Source organism: Lepidochelys olivacea, assembly GCF_965140295.1.
Source record: "Lepidochelys olivacea isolate rLepOli2 genome assembly, chromosome: 2".
In the NCBI taxonomy this organism is placed as follows: Eukaryota; Metazoa; Chordata; order Testudines; family Cheloniidae; genus Lepidochelys; species Lepidochelys olivacea.
Genome location: NC_140412.1, coordinates 236,372,556 through 236,389,500, shown reverse-complemented (window position 1 = coordinate 236,389,500; position 16,945 = coordinate 236,372,556). Strand labels below are relative to the sequence as shown.

General features: G+C 42.4%; 1 protein-coding gene across 1 annotated transcript in view; it reads right to left on the bottom strand.

Moving 5' to 3' along the window:
* GPR158 (G protein-coupled receptor 158) overlaps nt 1-14,815 on the bottom strand; it is a 307,100-nt gene extending 292,285 nt beyond the window's left edge. The window contains exon 1 of the mRNA XM_084621991.1: nt 13,846-14,815. Within this exon, the coding sequence (XP_084478117.1) occupies nt 13,846-14,717 (872 nt within the window). The 5' untranslated portion in view covers nt 14,718-14,815. The remainder of the gene's footprint in view (nt 1-13,845) is intronic.
* Between the last annotated feature and the right edge of the window lie 2,130 nt (nt 14,816-16,945).

Sequence of the window (16,945 nt, the reverse complement as noted above, 5' to 3'; positions counted from 1 at the left end):
CTCACAAAAATATTTAGCTAAATATTTTCTTCTACCTGCTGTGAAGAAACTGGTTCACCTGCTGAAAGATCTGTGATGAGTCATCCTTATTAGAGCTGCAGCAGTCTCACCTGGGAGACTTTACAGACGCCTTAGGGAAGCAGGGCTTTATTTCCTGTTGAGGAAAAGAGCTTATCCCTTGTGTAGATTTTGTTTTTAATTGGTAGAAAGGAGGCTTATCCCCAACACCAGGGGCAGCCAACCTGTGGCTCCGGAGCCACATGCAGCTCTTCAAAGGTTAATATGGAGCTCCTTACCTAGGCACTGATTCTGGGGCTGTAGCTAGATGCTAACTTTCCGATGTGCTGGGGGGTGCTCACTGCTCAACCCCCTGCTCTGCCCCCACTCCACCCATTCCCCCTCCCCAAAGCCTCAGTGGGAGGGGGGAGTAGGCACTGATTGGTGGGGGCTGCCAGCAGGTGGGGGGTGCTGGGGAGCAGATGGGGAGGGCTGCTGATGTGTTACTGTGGCTCTTTGGCAATGTACACTGGTAAACTCTGGCTCCTTCTCAGGCTCAGGTTGGTCACCCCCGCCCAACACATAGTTTTTTTCTAAAAAAGGTAGGATGCATGAGAGAGAAAATAAGATGATTTAAGAATTTAAGCCTAACCACTCTAAGAGTGGGGGTAAAACTGCGAAACCTTTGTCTGCAACAGTAGGCTGTGCTGTGTGGTGAGCAAGCTGTTGCACAATTACTACAATGATTAAGAGCTATAAGGGGATGGAAAAGAGGCCAGAAAAGAAGAGTGTAGCTAGAGGTGGTTACTTGTAAGTCAGCAGTACACAGGACTCAGTGCAATTAGGGACTGTAAATGCAGAACAAGCATTTGAATGTGATTGGACTTATTTTAGATCAAGGAATTTGTAACTAAGGTACTCTACTCCTTAGTGCACTAGAGTAGTAAATCATTCTAAGTGGTTTCCACTTAGAAAGAAGTACATTTGTTTTCAGCCTTTTCTACATGCAAGATAGTTGAAAAGTCCAACTTTATTCTGTGAGAAGTTTCAAGTGAAATGATTTTGTTCAAACATTTCCATGGAAAGTTTTGATTTCTTCAACAGAAGAAAAATTCAAAACAAGATTGTTTCAAATTGAAGTTATTTTTTCATTTTATTTTGGGTTTTCAAAACTGAACATTTCAATTTCAAACAAGACAAATTTGTTTTCAACTTTTTTGATTGAAAATTATCAAATCAAACTTTTCACAACATTTTGATTTTGGCAAAGCTTCATTTTTTATTTTAAAAAAGTGGAAAAAAAATTTATCAGCTCTAACCCACTCTCCTGTCACCATTCAGATTCTTCCTCACTTCCTGCTTGAAGACCTAATGTGACCAGTTTCTTTTCCCCTCTTCCCATCCCTAGTGGATTGCTGGGGTTGGTAATCAGCAGAAAGGAGAGGTGGGTTGTATTGGGAGGACAAGGTAGAGGAAGAGAAGTTCCTAACAGGGAGGAGGAAAACAAAACTGGTAATGGTTCTTCCTAGCAGCAGTCAGAAACCTTCCTCTCTTCTACGGACAGTGCAGCCCAACAATAAAATTGGGAGAGAGATTTCTCATGAGTAGAGCTAGGCAAATAATGGATTTTTCAGTTTGCTAGCAATTCCAAAAATAGTCCTCCCCCCAGTGAAAAAATTTAGTTTTGGGTCAAACTGACAAATGGAAGTTTTCAACATGTTCAGTGAATCAAAAAGTCAGAAACAAAAGTTTAAGTCAGGTTGAATTAAATATTTTATTTCATCCAACTTGAAGGTTTTCATTTCAACTTCAGGCATTTTAACAAAAGCAGAGGACAAGATTCACAAAAGGAGTGGAGGAGCAAGTGCCCTTATAACTTTTAGCCCAGTCATTAGGGCACACACCTAGGATGTAGGAGACCTGTTTTTTTATTCCCTCCTAGGCTCTCCCTAATGTGGAGGAGGGATTTGAATTTGTGTCTCCTACATTACAAGAAAGTGTCTAGCCACCAAGCGTATGCCTGTCTTAGTCCATTCTGTTGAAGCTGTTCCACTTTGTATAATGAATTGAATTAATAACTGAAGCAGGAATCTGCGCTTGGGTCTGCCATATCCTGGATAAGTACCCTAACCGTCAGGCTAGAGAGTATCTCTCCTAGGTACAGAGACATTGAAAAAAACCACAGCAGCAAGTCACAGTGTCCTGGTCAACTGACTTGGGCTCTTGGGGCTTGTGCTACAGGACTAAAAACGGCAGTATGGACATTGCCACTCAAGCTGGAGCCAAGGCTCTGAGACCCACCCCGCTCACCAGATTTCAGAGCCCAGACTTTAGCCTGAGCAAGAACATCTACACTGCTATTTTTAGCCCTGTAGCATGGGCCCCAGTCAATTGACCTAGGCTGTGAAACTTGATTCTGGGGGAGGAAGAGAAGTTACAGTGTAAATGTAGCTTCTCTCTCCCGCATCCATCTCTCTCTCTCTCTCCATCCCATCCTGCCCTGCCCCCAAATGACTATTCATTGTCATTCATGATTACAAGGAATAGTCACTTGGCCAGAGAAACTGTATAGGAATGACTATAGCCTGCTGGTTGGGGCACTCCCCTGGGATGTGGCAGACTGCTCCAATGACTATTTAAAGATTTATACAAAGTGGAGTAGCTTCAACGGGAGAGACTGAGAAAGACCTTTGCCAGACTATCCCATACCCCCAGGGCTACAGCAATTAGCTGGGAAGAGGGATGGGAGACTCACATTCAAATCCCTTCTCCATATCAGGCAAAGATGAGACTTGAACTTGTGCCTGCCACATCCCAGGTGAGTGCCCCAACTGCTATGCTAAAAGTTATGAGACCAATTCCCTTATCTAGAGCTACTCATGGGGATTAGACAGTGTCCTAAGTATCAAGCCCATCACTGTTACATTGTGCATCTTAACTATTTTATTTACTAGGCCTCTGCAGCATGTAGTTCCCATCTCTGTCTTATTTTAACTCCACAGTTCTGGTAAGCCAGTAACAGGGGTTGCAACAGTGCTAACAGAGCTTTTTAACCTACTTGAGAGATGTAAAATAATTTTAAAATAGATTGTGTGTGAGGTGTGTGGCATTTACAGAATATGTCACCATAGCGCAGTGCAGTAAAAGGTTTATTGGCATTCATTTGTGATGACCTCCCTTTTGCATCCATCCCAGACTTATACCACACCATCATATATACATGTAAAGCATATACAGCTATGTAGGATGATTACATATTTCTGAAATATTTTACTGGTATTAATACAGTAAATAACACAAGCTGGTTAGCTACCCACATTTTTAGTTATTTTTGATTCAGTACGCTGAAAAGAGAACATATGAAAGAAGACATCCTACTAGTACATATAGGGATCAACTACTATTTACAGAACTAGCTGGGAATAATTTTAGCTTTGATATCTTGGTCCAAGTGATCAAGACACAAATGTCAACAGCGTGTTAGTAAAACTTGGCTTGTCGGCACATACTATCAGTCTGATATTCACCCAGGCTGACAGAACAGCATAGCTGAACCCAGGTCACAATCACAGTGATAAGATGATAATAATATGAACGGTAATTGTAGACCATCTGGCAACCAAGTGTATTTTGTGCATTGGAAGCTAATCTCCTTATTACTATAAATATTCTGTTTTCTATCCTTGTTTTACAAAGCTGACACAAAATACTGCTTCAAGATTAGAGGGTTATATTTAGCATTTTGGATTTCCACAGACAAGAAATTATTAGTTAGAATTATGTATAATGGAGAATTGTTGAAGAATGATGTCATCAAGGATTTTCTGTCAGGTCGGAAGGTTTGATTTAAGAGGCTTTCATGCCTGCCTTAATTTCCAGCACCGCTGTTTGTTGACATTCTGTCTCCTTCAAAATCAGTGCCAGTGATTGATTTAAACTTGTTTTCCCAACTTAGTGGTTATCTTGATATTTTCAGTAGTTATACTTTATTGTAATAATGAGTTACAAACTTTTGCGTCTACAGGAGAATTTTTGACACCAGTGTCACTCTATAAAACAGAAAGAGTATATTTCCTTTTCACAGTGCTGCTTATAAGCAGAGGTGCACAGAATGGTTTGCCAAACATTTAAACAGTGACAAACATGGTCCGTCTATCTCCTAGATTTTAGGAGTCTTTTTGTCAAAGAGGTCAAGTCTCAGTTGAACAGGAATGCACTTTGTCTAATGCTTACCTATATAAAATTAAATACACATGAGCAGAGGACAAATAAAAATGAAGAGATGTCAAACGTATCAATAAAAGATCCTTGTAATCAGCTCCGCTTATAGTCTACCCATATAAGCTACACAAGCCTCTCAGTCAAGAAGATATGAAAAGAGACAAAGAATTAGCAAGACTTCCAGCAAGTTAGAGCTAGATGTGAGCATATAAAGAGGACACAACCTTTAAAAAGGGAATTTGGAAAAGCTCTCTAGGTTATATTCATGCTTTGTAAAGGCTTCAACTGTGAAATATATATTTCTTTTGAAAGATGCTAGACTGGCCTCCTAAGCTGACCATTCTGGACATGAAAGGATTCTGCATAACTAAGTGGAGTATAAACGCTTCTGTTGTGTGCTATATTAGAAAAAGAGAAATCAATGTAAACAATTTAAAGGGCCAAACATCACAGTGCTTCTCCCAGCTAAAGGGCTTCTCCCAGCTAAAGACAAGCTTTAAGGTCGGGCTGTAAAGTGGTAGAAAAGATGTCATTCCTCAGCTCCAGAACTCTTCCTAGAGGCCCTTCCTGACTCTTACTACCAGACTCAGGCTCCCAACTCCCTACAGTACATCCCTCTTACCATGTGCTGCGGAAGAATTGATTAATTCCCCATAGATGGTGTAGCCTGACTACTCTGCAAATCCCTGCACTCCTAGACAGATACATAAACATACATTAATTAGTTTGGCCAAGATTTTCAAGAGTGACTAGTGATTTTGGGTGTCAATTTTTGATTGCCCAACTTGAGACACCTTAAAAGGATCTTGAGTCCTCAGTACTTTTTGAAAATCAGGCCCCTTCAAGGTGTCTCTAGCTGGTCTTCCAAAATTACCAATCACTTTCTAAAAATGTTAGTATAAAATTTATAAGTGTGTCCAAGTGACTTAGGTGCCTAAGTTACATTGACTATCAATGAGACTTAGGTTTCTAAGTGCTTAAGTTACTTTGGAAAATCCCTCAGCCATTTTTTAAAATGTAGGTCTATATGTATGCACATGATTGCCACTTAGAGCTTCAGATGGCTATAGGGACTTACTATATGTGTGACAAAGAATAGGATTTTGATCTGTTCCCCTCTACAATTCAGTTTTCATTAATACTGAGACAGATTTTTCTAAGACCTTAACAGAAGCACCATTGCTGTTTTTCAACATACATTTTCACAGGAGTACCAGCTTGCACTAAATATAAACCTGATCAGAGAACAGGGGATAGCAATGTGGGACATGAATTAGGATTCCTCTGCAAAGGAAATCCCCATGGGCCTTTGGAACAGTATTACAAGTGTGGAGTAGTTCTATCTGAAAGAAGATTAGAATCCTCAATCTCATTGACAACATAGGCTTCAGATCTAAGGCATGCATTGCTGCATATCTGGGGATTTCCCTGTAATTAAATCAAAAGAGCTTCTTAAAATAGTCTCTCTTGCTTAAAATTACTACTTGGCTGAATTCTGTCATCAGGGACAGCCTTGCACATGGGAACTTCTGTGTCCACAAATTGAGACTGTGGATTGAAGGAATAAAAAATGGTAAAGATCAAGGGGCAGATCCTCAGTTGGTGTAAATTGTCAATGCTGCATTGAAGTCAATAGAGCTATGACAACTTATCCCAGAGGATGTGCTATCATGGGGGAGGGGAGGAAAAATAATAGGAGTTTGCCCCAAAGAGCAGGTTCTTTCTAGTCTTCCAAATGTTCAAACCCTCACAAAGGTAAGGTGCACTTCAACCCTGTCCACATTTTAATCCTCACATAAAACCACACTGTTTCTGTGTTTCGGACTGAATTCCAACAGTCCAAGATTCCTGCAGTGACTCAAGCAGATTTGTTGGTTTTTAGTTTATTTATTTATTGTTCCTCTTCCCTAACCTCTATCTACTGTCCATCCTTAGTCTTGTGAGCTCCTTAGGGCAGGGACCATCCATTCGTAGATATCTGGAGAACATCATGGGTGCTACGCTAAACAGATAATAAATCATCCATATCATAGTAATGGGCCTTCTCTGATCCCACCAGTTGCTGTCCTTTCATGACCATAAAGCCAAAAGTTTTGAAAATTTTAGGAAGTAAATGCTTAAAATGATCCATTTATTAACTTTAAAGTCAAATCTATTCTCCCCCTTCCACTCCCAACTTACTATGGGTCATAATATCTTAGAGTAAGAAGATATCATTTTCACCATTTTACAATATTTTTAGGATTATACAACTAATATGTGAAGTCATGTACAGTTAGTATGCAATCCTCCATAAACCTTATCCTTATGTCTCCTTCACTATTTGAAATATTGCAGACTGGATTGTAGAGTTTAGGAAATTAGAAAACTAGTTTAAAATGTGAGAAAGGAATTAAGGTAAGGACTTGAGTCACCTATAAAGGGAAAATATTAACGGCCAAATTATTTTCTTTCATTTATTCAGGATTTGTTTTGACCTTTCTTTGAAAAATTTTAATAACAAACTTGATTCCTATTACATATTTAACAAACTAAGAAGCTACGGAAAATATTCCCTGGGAAATTGCTGTTTGTTCATATATATGAATTTTCCTCCATGGATGTATTTGCTTTCAGTAGTGCACTCCAAACTAAACACCATTCTACATGGCTTAATATGGGTTCAGTCCAATTCCTGCTGAAATTGGAATGATGACTCAGTGAATTCCACTGCCTTTATGGAAGGAATGACCAGGTTTGACAATACAGCAAAAAAAGCTAGTGTGCCCAGGGATATGTTTCTAATAATTAGAGATAAGTACTGAGGCCCAGATCATCAAAAAAAAGAAAATCAATGGGCATTAGGCACCTACATAATTTGACGAACTGGGTCTGAAAGCCAGAAATAGAAGCATCAGAAAATAAAAAACACAGTACTTGGTCAGCTGAATTTGGTAGTCAATTTATTTTCTGTAAATGCTCCAGCATGTAGCATCATTCAGAATAAATGGTCAGCTGCTGATAATGGGCATTGAATTGCCAAAAGAATCATCCTTCAGATGTACTCTCCCAATAGTTCTTTAAAAAACAAACAAAAACAAAAAAATGAAAGAAAGAAAGAAAACTTGCAAGTACTGTACCCGACTCAATGAGGAAGCAGTCTGGACTTGTTACAGTAGCAGGAAAAAGAGTACCTGTGGCCTTACGATATTCAGGCCTAGTGTAAGATACTGATGAGTAATAGTCATGATCACTCCCCACTATGTTAGTGCATTACAACAGGATATTAACAAAAATGAGGGTGGTATTCAAGATACTATTTAGAACTGAAAAAAGAGACCATTAATGGATAGTCTACTGAATACCAAACTGTGCGGTTAACTTCCACCAGAGCTGTTCAACCTCCCCGTTGGCCCACTAATCACCTACAGTTGTAGAAGCAATGTACTAACATCCAGCTCCCTCTCCAGAGGCCAAATATGCACTTCTATAGAGTGAAATACATCCACGGTGGGGAACACAGATGCAAGTTTCTTCACACCATTTAAATTCTGCAGTGGGGTTGCAAAGACCAGTTAAACATGAGGTTTCTGCACCATAGAAGGTGATTCCAGGTCAGTATATAATGGAGGTCTGGAAATTACACAGAGAGGGGACTACAAGATTCATGATAAATCCTATTGCTCCACCACTCTGTGCAGGAGTAGCAACTGCAGAGGGACTGAGTTCTAGCCCTTTCTGTGCCCACACTTTAGGTAGTGAACTCCATCCCTAAAACCTCATTACTCAGGCTTTAAAAGGAGGAGGAGAAGGCGGGGTGATGGTGGGAGAATTTCACTGTATGGTGCATTTAGCCTCCTTAAAAAACCTATCCTTTTGACCAAATGTACGTTTTCCCAAATGGTAAAATAAAGCATTGCCATTGCCACTGTGTGATGAACAGGCCCTTCTAAAAAAAATCTCAAAGCCGACAGAAAAGGCTACAAATATAAACAGGTCTCTAAGGAAATAAGAGGCCCAAGCTATGGTAGAACTATTTACGCAGTGATTATCTTAAAAGAGCTGGGATATTATCATGAGTATTTTGAGTTCTCTTGAGTTTCTCGGCTTCATTTTAATATTGGCCTACCTTGCTAGCCTTTGCAAGACAAGATATAGGACTATATTTTCTTCTAAATTCTTTTTCTGGGGTCTCACCTCAGGCAGTCTGGTTTCCAGTTCCTGGGGCAGAACGGTCGAGGACAGATGACAAGATGTTTTCAGTAGAGGGCTCTACCCTTGTAGCTCACTTCCTCTGGCAATGCAGAGGATAGAGGCCTTCATGGCCCAGACTAATGGGTTACTCTTTAAACAGGCTTTTGGTTAAATTTCCAAAATGCCATTAAAGAAAGGTCTAGCAAAAAATAGCAACAGCTATTGGACAGAAATAGTAGTCATTTGTCCACCCTATATTTGAGGTAATACTCATGTTCAACCAGGAGAGACAAATTCTACTCTTTTTTGCACTAATGTAGGTCTGAAACATTTATGCTGACTTTAGTGTTATTATTCCAGATCTACCTGGGTGTAACTAAGAGCAGAGTTTAGCCCTGTGTTTTTAATAATATGAGGTATACATATACTATTCACAGCATTTCTCAAACTTCATTGCACTGTGACCCTCTTCGGACAACAAAAATTACTACACGACCCCACAAAGGGGGACCCAAGCCCAAGCCCCGTCGCCTGGGGAGGGTGAGCAAAGCTCGTGGGCTTCATCCCTAGGGGGGTGGGCGGGGACTGTAACCTGAGCCCCAGTGCCCAGGGCGGTGGAGCTCCAAATTTGGCTTCAGCCCTGGACCCCAGCAAATCTAACACCAGGCCTGGTGACCTCATTACCACAGTTCGAGAACCACTGCACTGCAATGCATTCATATAAATACAAGCAAAGGCAAACTCCTTTTCTGTAAACCTAAAGAATACTCTTCCATCAAGAAAATTAATGTCTCACTTTGTCACACCATGCATACAATATCATATACCAGAGATAAGCAAGAAAGAAAGTATATAAAATGTTAGATGATGTTTAGAGTGGGCATGCACTAAATTATTGCTGCTGCTCTCATGCCAGACAAAGAATGGCAGCAGCATTAACGCATCCTTAACAGATGGTTCACAGACACATTTTGTTGGGCAGAATCAGTGCAACTTCTTCAAAAGAAAGAGACCAGCATATACATGTTTTGTTAGCATATGGGCTTTAAATAGGAATTTGAAATTTAAAATATGTTGTGTCACTCAGTGACAGATGGAAAGGGGAAATAAAAACCTATTTTGAGAGGCAACTTATGGTGATTAATACTAATGTTGTAATGACTATGTTGAACTTTTCATTCAGTTTCTGATTTCATATTTTTAATTCATTTCTTCTTTTAAAAAAGTATTGTGGTTTGGACTGCCTAACTTTGCACCTAAGAATTATAGAAAATGTTTTGCAATATTAGAATAATTTAGGTTTTTAAAAAACTACAAGGCTAATCTTTGGTTTTCCATAAACTGTAATAATGTATTTTTAGGGCTGTCAAGCAGTTAAACAAATTAATGGTGATTAATCACGCTATTAAATAATAATAGAATACCATTTATTTAAATATTTTTGGATGTTTTCTACATTTTCAAATATATTGATTTCAATTACAACACAGAATACAAAGTGTACAGTGCTCACTTTATTTTTATTAAAAATATTTGCACTGTTAAAAACAAAAGAAATAGTATACTCAGTTCATCTAATACAAGTACTGTAGTTCAATCTCTATATCATGAAAGTTGAATTTACAAATGTAGAATTATGTACAAAAAAATAACTGCATTCAAAAATAAAACAATGTAAAACTTTAGAGCTGACAAGTCCACTCAGTCTTACTTCTTGTTCAGCCAATCGCTCAGACAAACAAATTGGTTTACTTTTGCAGGAGATAATGCCATCTGTTTCTTGTTTACAATGACACTTGAAAGTGAGAACAGGCATTCACATGGCATTGTTGTAGCCGGCGTTGCAAGATATTTACAGGCCAGATGCACTAAAGATTCATATATCCCATCATGCTTCAATCACCATTCCAGAGGACACGCGTCCTTGCTGATGATGGGTTCTCCTCGATAACTATCCAAAGCAGTGCAGACTGACACATGTTCTTTTTCATCAACTAACTCAGACACCACCAGCAGATTTTCTTTTTTGGTGGTTTGGGTTCTGTAATTTCTGCATTGGAGTGTTGCTCTTTTAAGACTTCAGAAAGCATGCTCCATACCTCATCCCTCTCAGATTTTGGAAAGCACTTCAAATTCTTAAACCTTGGGTTGAGTGCTGTAGCTATCGTTAGAAATCTCACATTGGTACCTTCTTTGTGTTTTGTCAAATCTGCAGGGAAAGTGTTCTTAAAAGCTGGGTCATCAACCGAGACAGCTATAACATGAAATATATGGCAGAATGTGGGTAAAACAGCAGAAGACATACAATTTTCCCCCAAAGAGTTCAGTCAGAAATTTAATTAATGCACTATTTTTTAACAAGCGTCATCACCATGGAAGCATGTCCTCTGGAATGGTGGTCGAAGAATGAAGGGGCATACAAATGTTTAGCATAACTGACATGTAAATACCTTGCAATGCTGGCTACAAAAGTATTATGTGAACACCTGTTCTCACTTTCAGGTGACCTTGTAAACTAGAAGCGGGCAACATCATCTCCCGTAAATGTAAATAAACTGTTTGTCTTAGCAATTAGCTGAACAAGAAGTAGGAGTGAGTGGACTTGTACGCTCTGAAGTTTTACATTGTTTTGTTTTTGAGTGCAGTTATGTAACAAAAAAATCTACATTTGTAAATTGCACTTTCACGATAAAAAGACTGCTCTACAGTATGAGGTGAATTGATTTTTTATCATTTTTACAGGGCAAATATTTGTAATAAAAATAATAATATAAACTGAGCACTGTACACTTTGTATTCTGTATTGTAATTGAAATCAATATATATGAAAAAGTAGAAAAACATCCAAAAATGTTTAATAAATTTCAATCAGTATTCTATTGTTTAACAGTGCAATTTAAACTGTGATTAATTTTTTTGAGTTAATCACGTGAGTTAACTGCAATTAATTGACATCCGTTGTATTTTTCCAGCATTTTGTAGAATATCTTTGTATGTATATTTTAAAGTACAAGATCATCTTTCATCTCTCACTCCACAAATTGAAAACAGGAAATAAAATGTTTGACAGTGTAAATCAAACATATGTACTTCTCCCCACCCCAATCACATACAATATTTACCAGAAACATTTAACAATCTGTATTTCAGTTGTGTTTTAACTATAAAAAACATACATAGTAGTTTAATCACCTTTAATATTAACCTTTCAACACAATAGAATCTGTTTTAAACATGCTAACAACATGGCCCATTTCAGTATCTTCAAATGGGGGGGGGGGAGATGAATATAGAACTCCAAAAACATAGTTGTATAACAGCTGCCCAGAGGTGCATAAAATGGTTGCAATGGACTCTGAATCTAGTTAATCATTGTTATGTCAACATGCTAAATAGCACATTTATGGGGAGGCAGGGTGGGAAGGCTGCAGAGGTAAAAGAAATGTTTTGTATTGCTACCATAATGACCTCTATTGGTCGATTTGGGTGGCAAGTATTGCTCCAAAATTGAACTGATATATTGCCTGGAGTGGAGAGTGCTATCACAGTGTGGGCCTATATCATAGAGATGTGTCTGTGGCAAGGCTGGGGCTGTACTCAGTCCAGCAGATGCGTTTTTTGGTAGGATGAAGAGAAGTTTTAAGGGATCATGTGGATAGAATCCTGGCATGAAACAGAGTTACTTTAAAGCTCTGCTGCCTCAGGGCCTGATTCTGCTCCTGTTGAAATCAATGGCAAACCTCCTATTGACTTCTATGGCAAAGTATTAAGCTCTAAGTAAAGATCTTAGTTCTTAGATGGATGGTGCTGAAAGGGTCAGCCAACAGCCAGATAGCATTTGTTTAGGGATGAATAAACTTTTATGGATTATATATTTCCCCTCCGCCCCAACAAGAGAGAGCTCCATGCTGTGCACCGCTGCATGTACAGTCATCTCCATTCATCCAAACCTACAAGTTCATGGAGTGTACAAACAACGAATGTCAGTGAAACACCAGCACTTTACTGGCACATGAGCTCCTCTTGTGCTGTGCTGGCCCAAGCTCTGAAAAAGTTATAAAAGAGCAGCCAAGTTGATTTTTGCCCTTCTGAGAAATTCAGCAACAAGGAGCTTGCAGCTGGGCTCAACACTTGCTAATCCAATCAATGCAACATGTGAGAAGAGTTCAGAGTACAAGAGCATCATTCCACTGGAGAAGAGTCACTCTCTATTGGGCTGGAGTTTTCAGAGACATTTGGCCATATTCATCCTTGGTTTGACTCCAGTGGATATCATGCTAAGCCTAGAAAACCGTAATTCACAAAAATGTTTGGCTGAATTGCGTTTGTTATCATTGCTGTCTGGCCACCCTACCTTGAGCGCTGGTAAAGCATATAATGTACCTCTTTGTTCTTGGCTACCTCCGCTCACCAGCTGATTCCCAAAGTAAAGGGGCACCAAATACACAAAAGAAGCTTTGCACCTCTATTTTACCCACAAAGAGGCTACCACCCACTTCAGAAAAAAAAATAAGGACACAGTGGGGATCTCAAAGGAACTCCAGTGCTTTTCCTAGCAAAAGCTCCTATGGTGCCATCCAGGGGCTCCAGTCTTTACTCAGGCAAATCTCCTGCTGATATCAAAGTGGATATAGAACATCTTCGGACGTGGGCCTTTGTACATTTTTCTCAACTGTTCACAGCTCATTGGCTACCAGGGAATAACTTGTATATAAGTCTTTAAACATCCCATGTATCAGCTTTTATGACGTGAAACAGCAGAGGCACAAGGGAGCATTATATTTTTATCTTTAGAAAAATATTAATGTTTTACCTGTAGCCATCTAAGGATCTAACTATATGCATTGTATTGTGAACAGAGGTGACACAGGTTTATTCATCTGTATGTTCATTATCACCTTTGAGCACACCCCAGAGTGGATGGGTTTGAAAGACTATAAAATTGCAGTTTGCAGAATAAAAATAATGTTTTCTGGAGGGTTAAAATTATGTCTGGGATTGTGCTGGTTTTAATTATACACTATAGTAACTAATGACACATCAGCAAACATTTAACTACCAACTCTGCATTCCTCCCGCAGTTAGAAATAACTAACTACAACAGGCAACTTCTCCTGCTTTCTTCTACACACAGACACGCACCCTGCTTTCTGACCATGAAAATAACTCCCCCAGACTCAGGTGATTAGAGAAAACAGTGTTTTATACATTGTCACAAATAGTGATGCTTTTACCAGGCAACAGCTCCCTAGAGCATGGCAGTAAAGAGCTCAGCCGAGGTCTGCCTCTAAAGGCAGTTTGATTTTGCTTTGTGTTTGATTGGGGGGCAGGGTTGTTCTAGAATTGGATGATAACGTTAGTTGAGAGACAAGTTCCTGGGTGCCCCCTCCCTGCAACAAACCTTCCGAACACCACTCTGAGTACTAGTAACTACACAGAAAGGAGTTCTCCTACCTGAATTCGGGGAGAAGGTTTGGCTGCAGCCCATAAAAAGCTGCTGACAGAGTCACTAGCCATCCGGGTTTGTAATTCCCATTCTCACACTCCAGGTAGGGCGAGGACCATTTGATGTGGTTCTTATCTGCCGGGTAGCTGTCCTTCTTCTTCCAGCTGCTCTCCAAAGTTTTAGGGCCCGGCGTTAAGACCTTCCTGTGCAGATGTGGCCTCCACTTGCGCTTCAAGCTGTGGAACCACTCGGTTTCGATAGAGGCATTGGCTAAATGGTGAGCTGTGGAGGACAAATCCTGCAGGAGGATCTGGGTCTCCTGCCGGCTGGCCTGGAGGAAAACCTGGGGAGCAGAGGACAAGGGCTCTACATTGAAAGTAATAGCTGCTCTGGATATGTTGGGGTTCCCTTCCAGGAGACTCCTGATCAAGGCTTGGTACCAGCCCATGTCCTCCTGCAAGTTCTGCTCCCGGGATTTATTGCTCTGGAGGATCATGCTCAAAAAGTTGGTAGCGTGGAGGAGCGTGTCCAGGGCACCGTGCAAAGAAGGGTGAGCGGTGAGGCGAGACTTCCCAGCCAGGCTGGCCAGTTCGTACCTCCGGGAGCAGTTGGCGCGCCCCAGTTCCCGGGAGTCCCCCGTGTAGAGGAAGGAGGCCACGTTTTGAGGCACCTCTTCGGTGAGCCTCTGCGCCAAGATGGTGCTCTCGGTAGATCTGCTCCAGGGAGCCGGGGGAGGATCCGGGCCCTTCATGTTGTTGTAAATAGGCTGTTTCCCTGTGATTGCTTTGTCTTTGTGGTGCACCGTCCGCCCTTGGCCGGATCCAGCCCCGACCCCCACTTGGGCAAAGAGCAGGAGAGAGAGAAGCAGGCGCCGAGCCATGTCCTCGGAGCGCGCAGGCACGGCTAGGTCCCTGTACTATGATTATCACAGCTATCCCCACCCGCCCCCAGCCAAGGTGCAAAACAACGATCAGTGGCAGTGGCGTGCCTTGGCAAGGCAGCTGCAGCGGAAAAATTCAAGTCACCTGTGGCGATGCCCAGCGAGCGCGCCCTCTGCACGCTGCCCAGCGCTGGGAATTACGCTGCCCGGCTTCCGAGCAGGTTGCAGCCCCTCTCTCGCTCTGGGGAGAGGCTATAGTTAGCCTGCTTACGCCCTCCTCCCCCCGCCGCCGCCACGGAGGTGTTCCAAGCCGCTGCACGCAGAGGCGGCCGCGCCCTCAGCCGAGCAGGTGGCAGGTCCCGTCCCCCACTCCGGACCCACGCGCCTGGGCTCCGCATCCCGCCGGCATGGCGAGGGGCGGGCGGACGCTGCCGGGGAGGCGCGGGGCTGGGTCCCGTGGGACCGGCTTGTTCCTAGGGAGCGGGTGCCGGGCTAACTGAGCGCTCGGGTTTCCCAGCCGAGAGACCCACGCTCCGCCCTCTCCCGGCTGCGGGAGGCTGTTCACCAGGCTGCTCTGCCGGCGCCAACCCCTCATTACCGCTGGCCCCTTCCCAACCAGCCCTCGTAGGTGCACGCCCGCTGCCCCGCTCCCCGTATGGCCGGGTCGCCTGTCAGTCACCCGGGAGCCACTGGCGGTCCGGGGGAGAGGCGCTGTCCAGTGCTGGGCAAGGAGGTGGCGGCGCGGCTCGGGACCGGGAGCCCGGTTCGCCTGCAGCCCCGCGGAGAGCGGGGACAGCGCCCTGCGGGGGGGGGGGGGGGGCTTAGGCTGCAGCTGCGGGGCCGGCCTAGCAGAAGGGGGGAAGTTGAGGCGAGGGTGTCTCCAGTCCCCTGTCCCCCCCCCACCCACACCCACACCCACAGGAGGGGCCCCGGGCTGTGTGGAAGGGGAACAGGCGGGAGGGCGGCTCTCTGCCCGCAGGGGAGGTTGAATAAAGGATGATGTATTTTAACTGGGTGGGGATAGGTGTAGATGTGTCGAATAGAGACATCTGCTGGATGGGCTTAAAACGATACCGCTCCTGCCTTAGCCAAACGGTCTGCACTGAGAATAGGTGAGGAACTCGGGTCAGTTGTAGGTACGGGAGAAGAAGAAAAGGAGGGTGGCGGAGCAGGGGATCAGGACGCTTAAAATACCCTTCGCTCAACACAGGGAGGAGCGCGCTCAGACTTGGGGTGGGGAAGCTACAATTAACGCTACAGGCTCACTTTGGGGCCTGGCTGTCTGCTGTTATGAAGAGCATCTTCTTGTCATTTTCCAGCAAATTATATTCCTCATTAAAGAAGTAGGTTCTGGCTAGGAAAATGGTTCATGTCAGAGCCACTGTATATTCTTTTCATACAGCTCTCCCGGTGCACTGGAATCCAGGATCCCTGCTAGGCTTGTACTGGACTACTTCTAGTCCAGGATAGATTGGATTGAGACATTTACTTTAGTTATACAACAAATTCTACTTCTGATTCCAGCAGTTACTGCTTCAGCTACCAACCTCAATACCCCCCTTTCTTCTCTTTTTCCCTGCTGCTGACTCTATTTCTAGGTTGCCCCTTAAGCATGGCCTGTCTTCCAAAATCTATTTGTCTCGCTTTCACCTCATTCGGATTACTCCTATAACCAAACTTGTGCAGCATTTTCAAACATTTTAAAAAATCACACATACAACTGAGCCAGGTAGATGTATCCTTGCCTAAACTGAATAACCCTACAGTCATATTTCTGTAACCTGTGTCCTTCCTTGCCTCTCCTTCTTGCAATCTTTTATTCTCCAGTTTTCTGTTAACTCCATAATGCCAGCTCTGATCACTCTCCCAGAATAAATCCTTTAATCCAGTGGTTTGCAGAGCACTTGCTTATGGTCCATGGAGGGCTGACAGATCACATGGCTTTCCTCCTTATTAAAAGACAACTAAAATGCATTTAAAACTTTATTACTTTTCCACATAAGCAACCCTTGTAATTGCCAGGGGGATGTTACGTGAACAGGAATGAGGCCCTAATCCAACAAAGACATTTAAGTATGTATTTAACTTCAAGCATTGACTTCAGTGGACTATGCACATGCCTAAAGTTTTATTACTAGAGCAAAGCTTAAGAAAGGAGGCATCTGCAAAATTATGCATTGGAAGGGAGGTGGTCCATGACACCCTGTAATGGGGCATGGCACCCACCT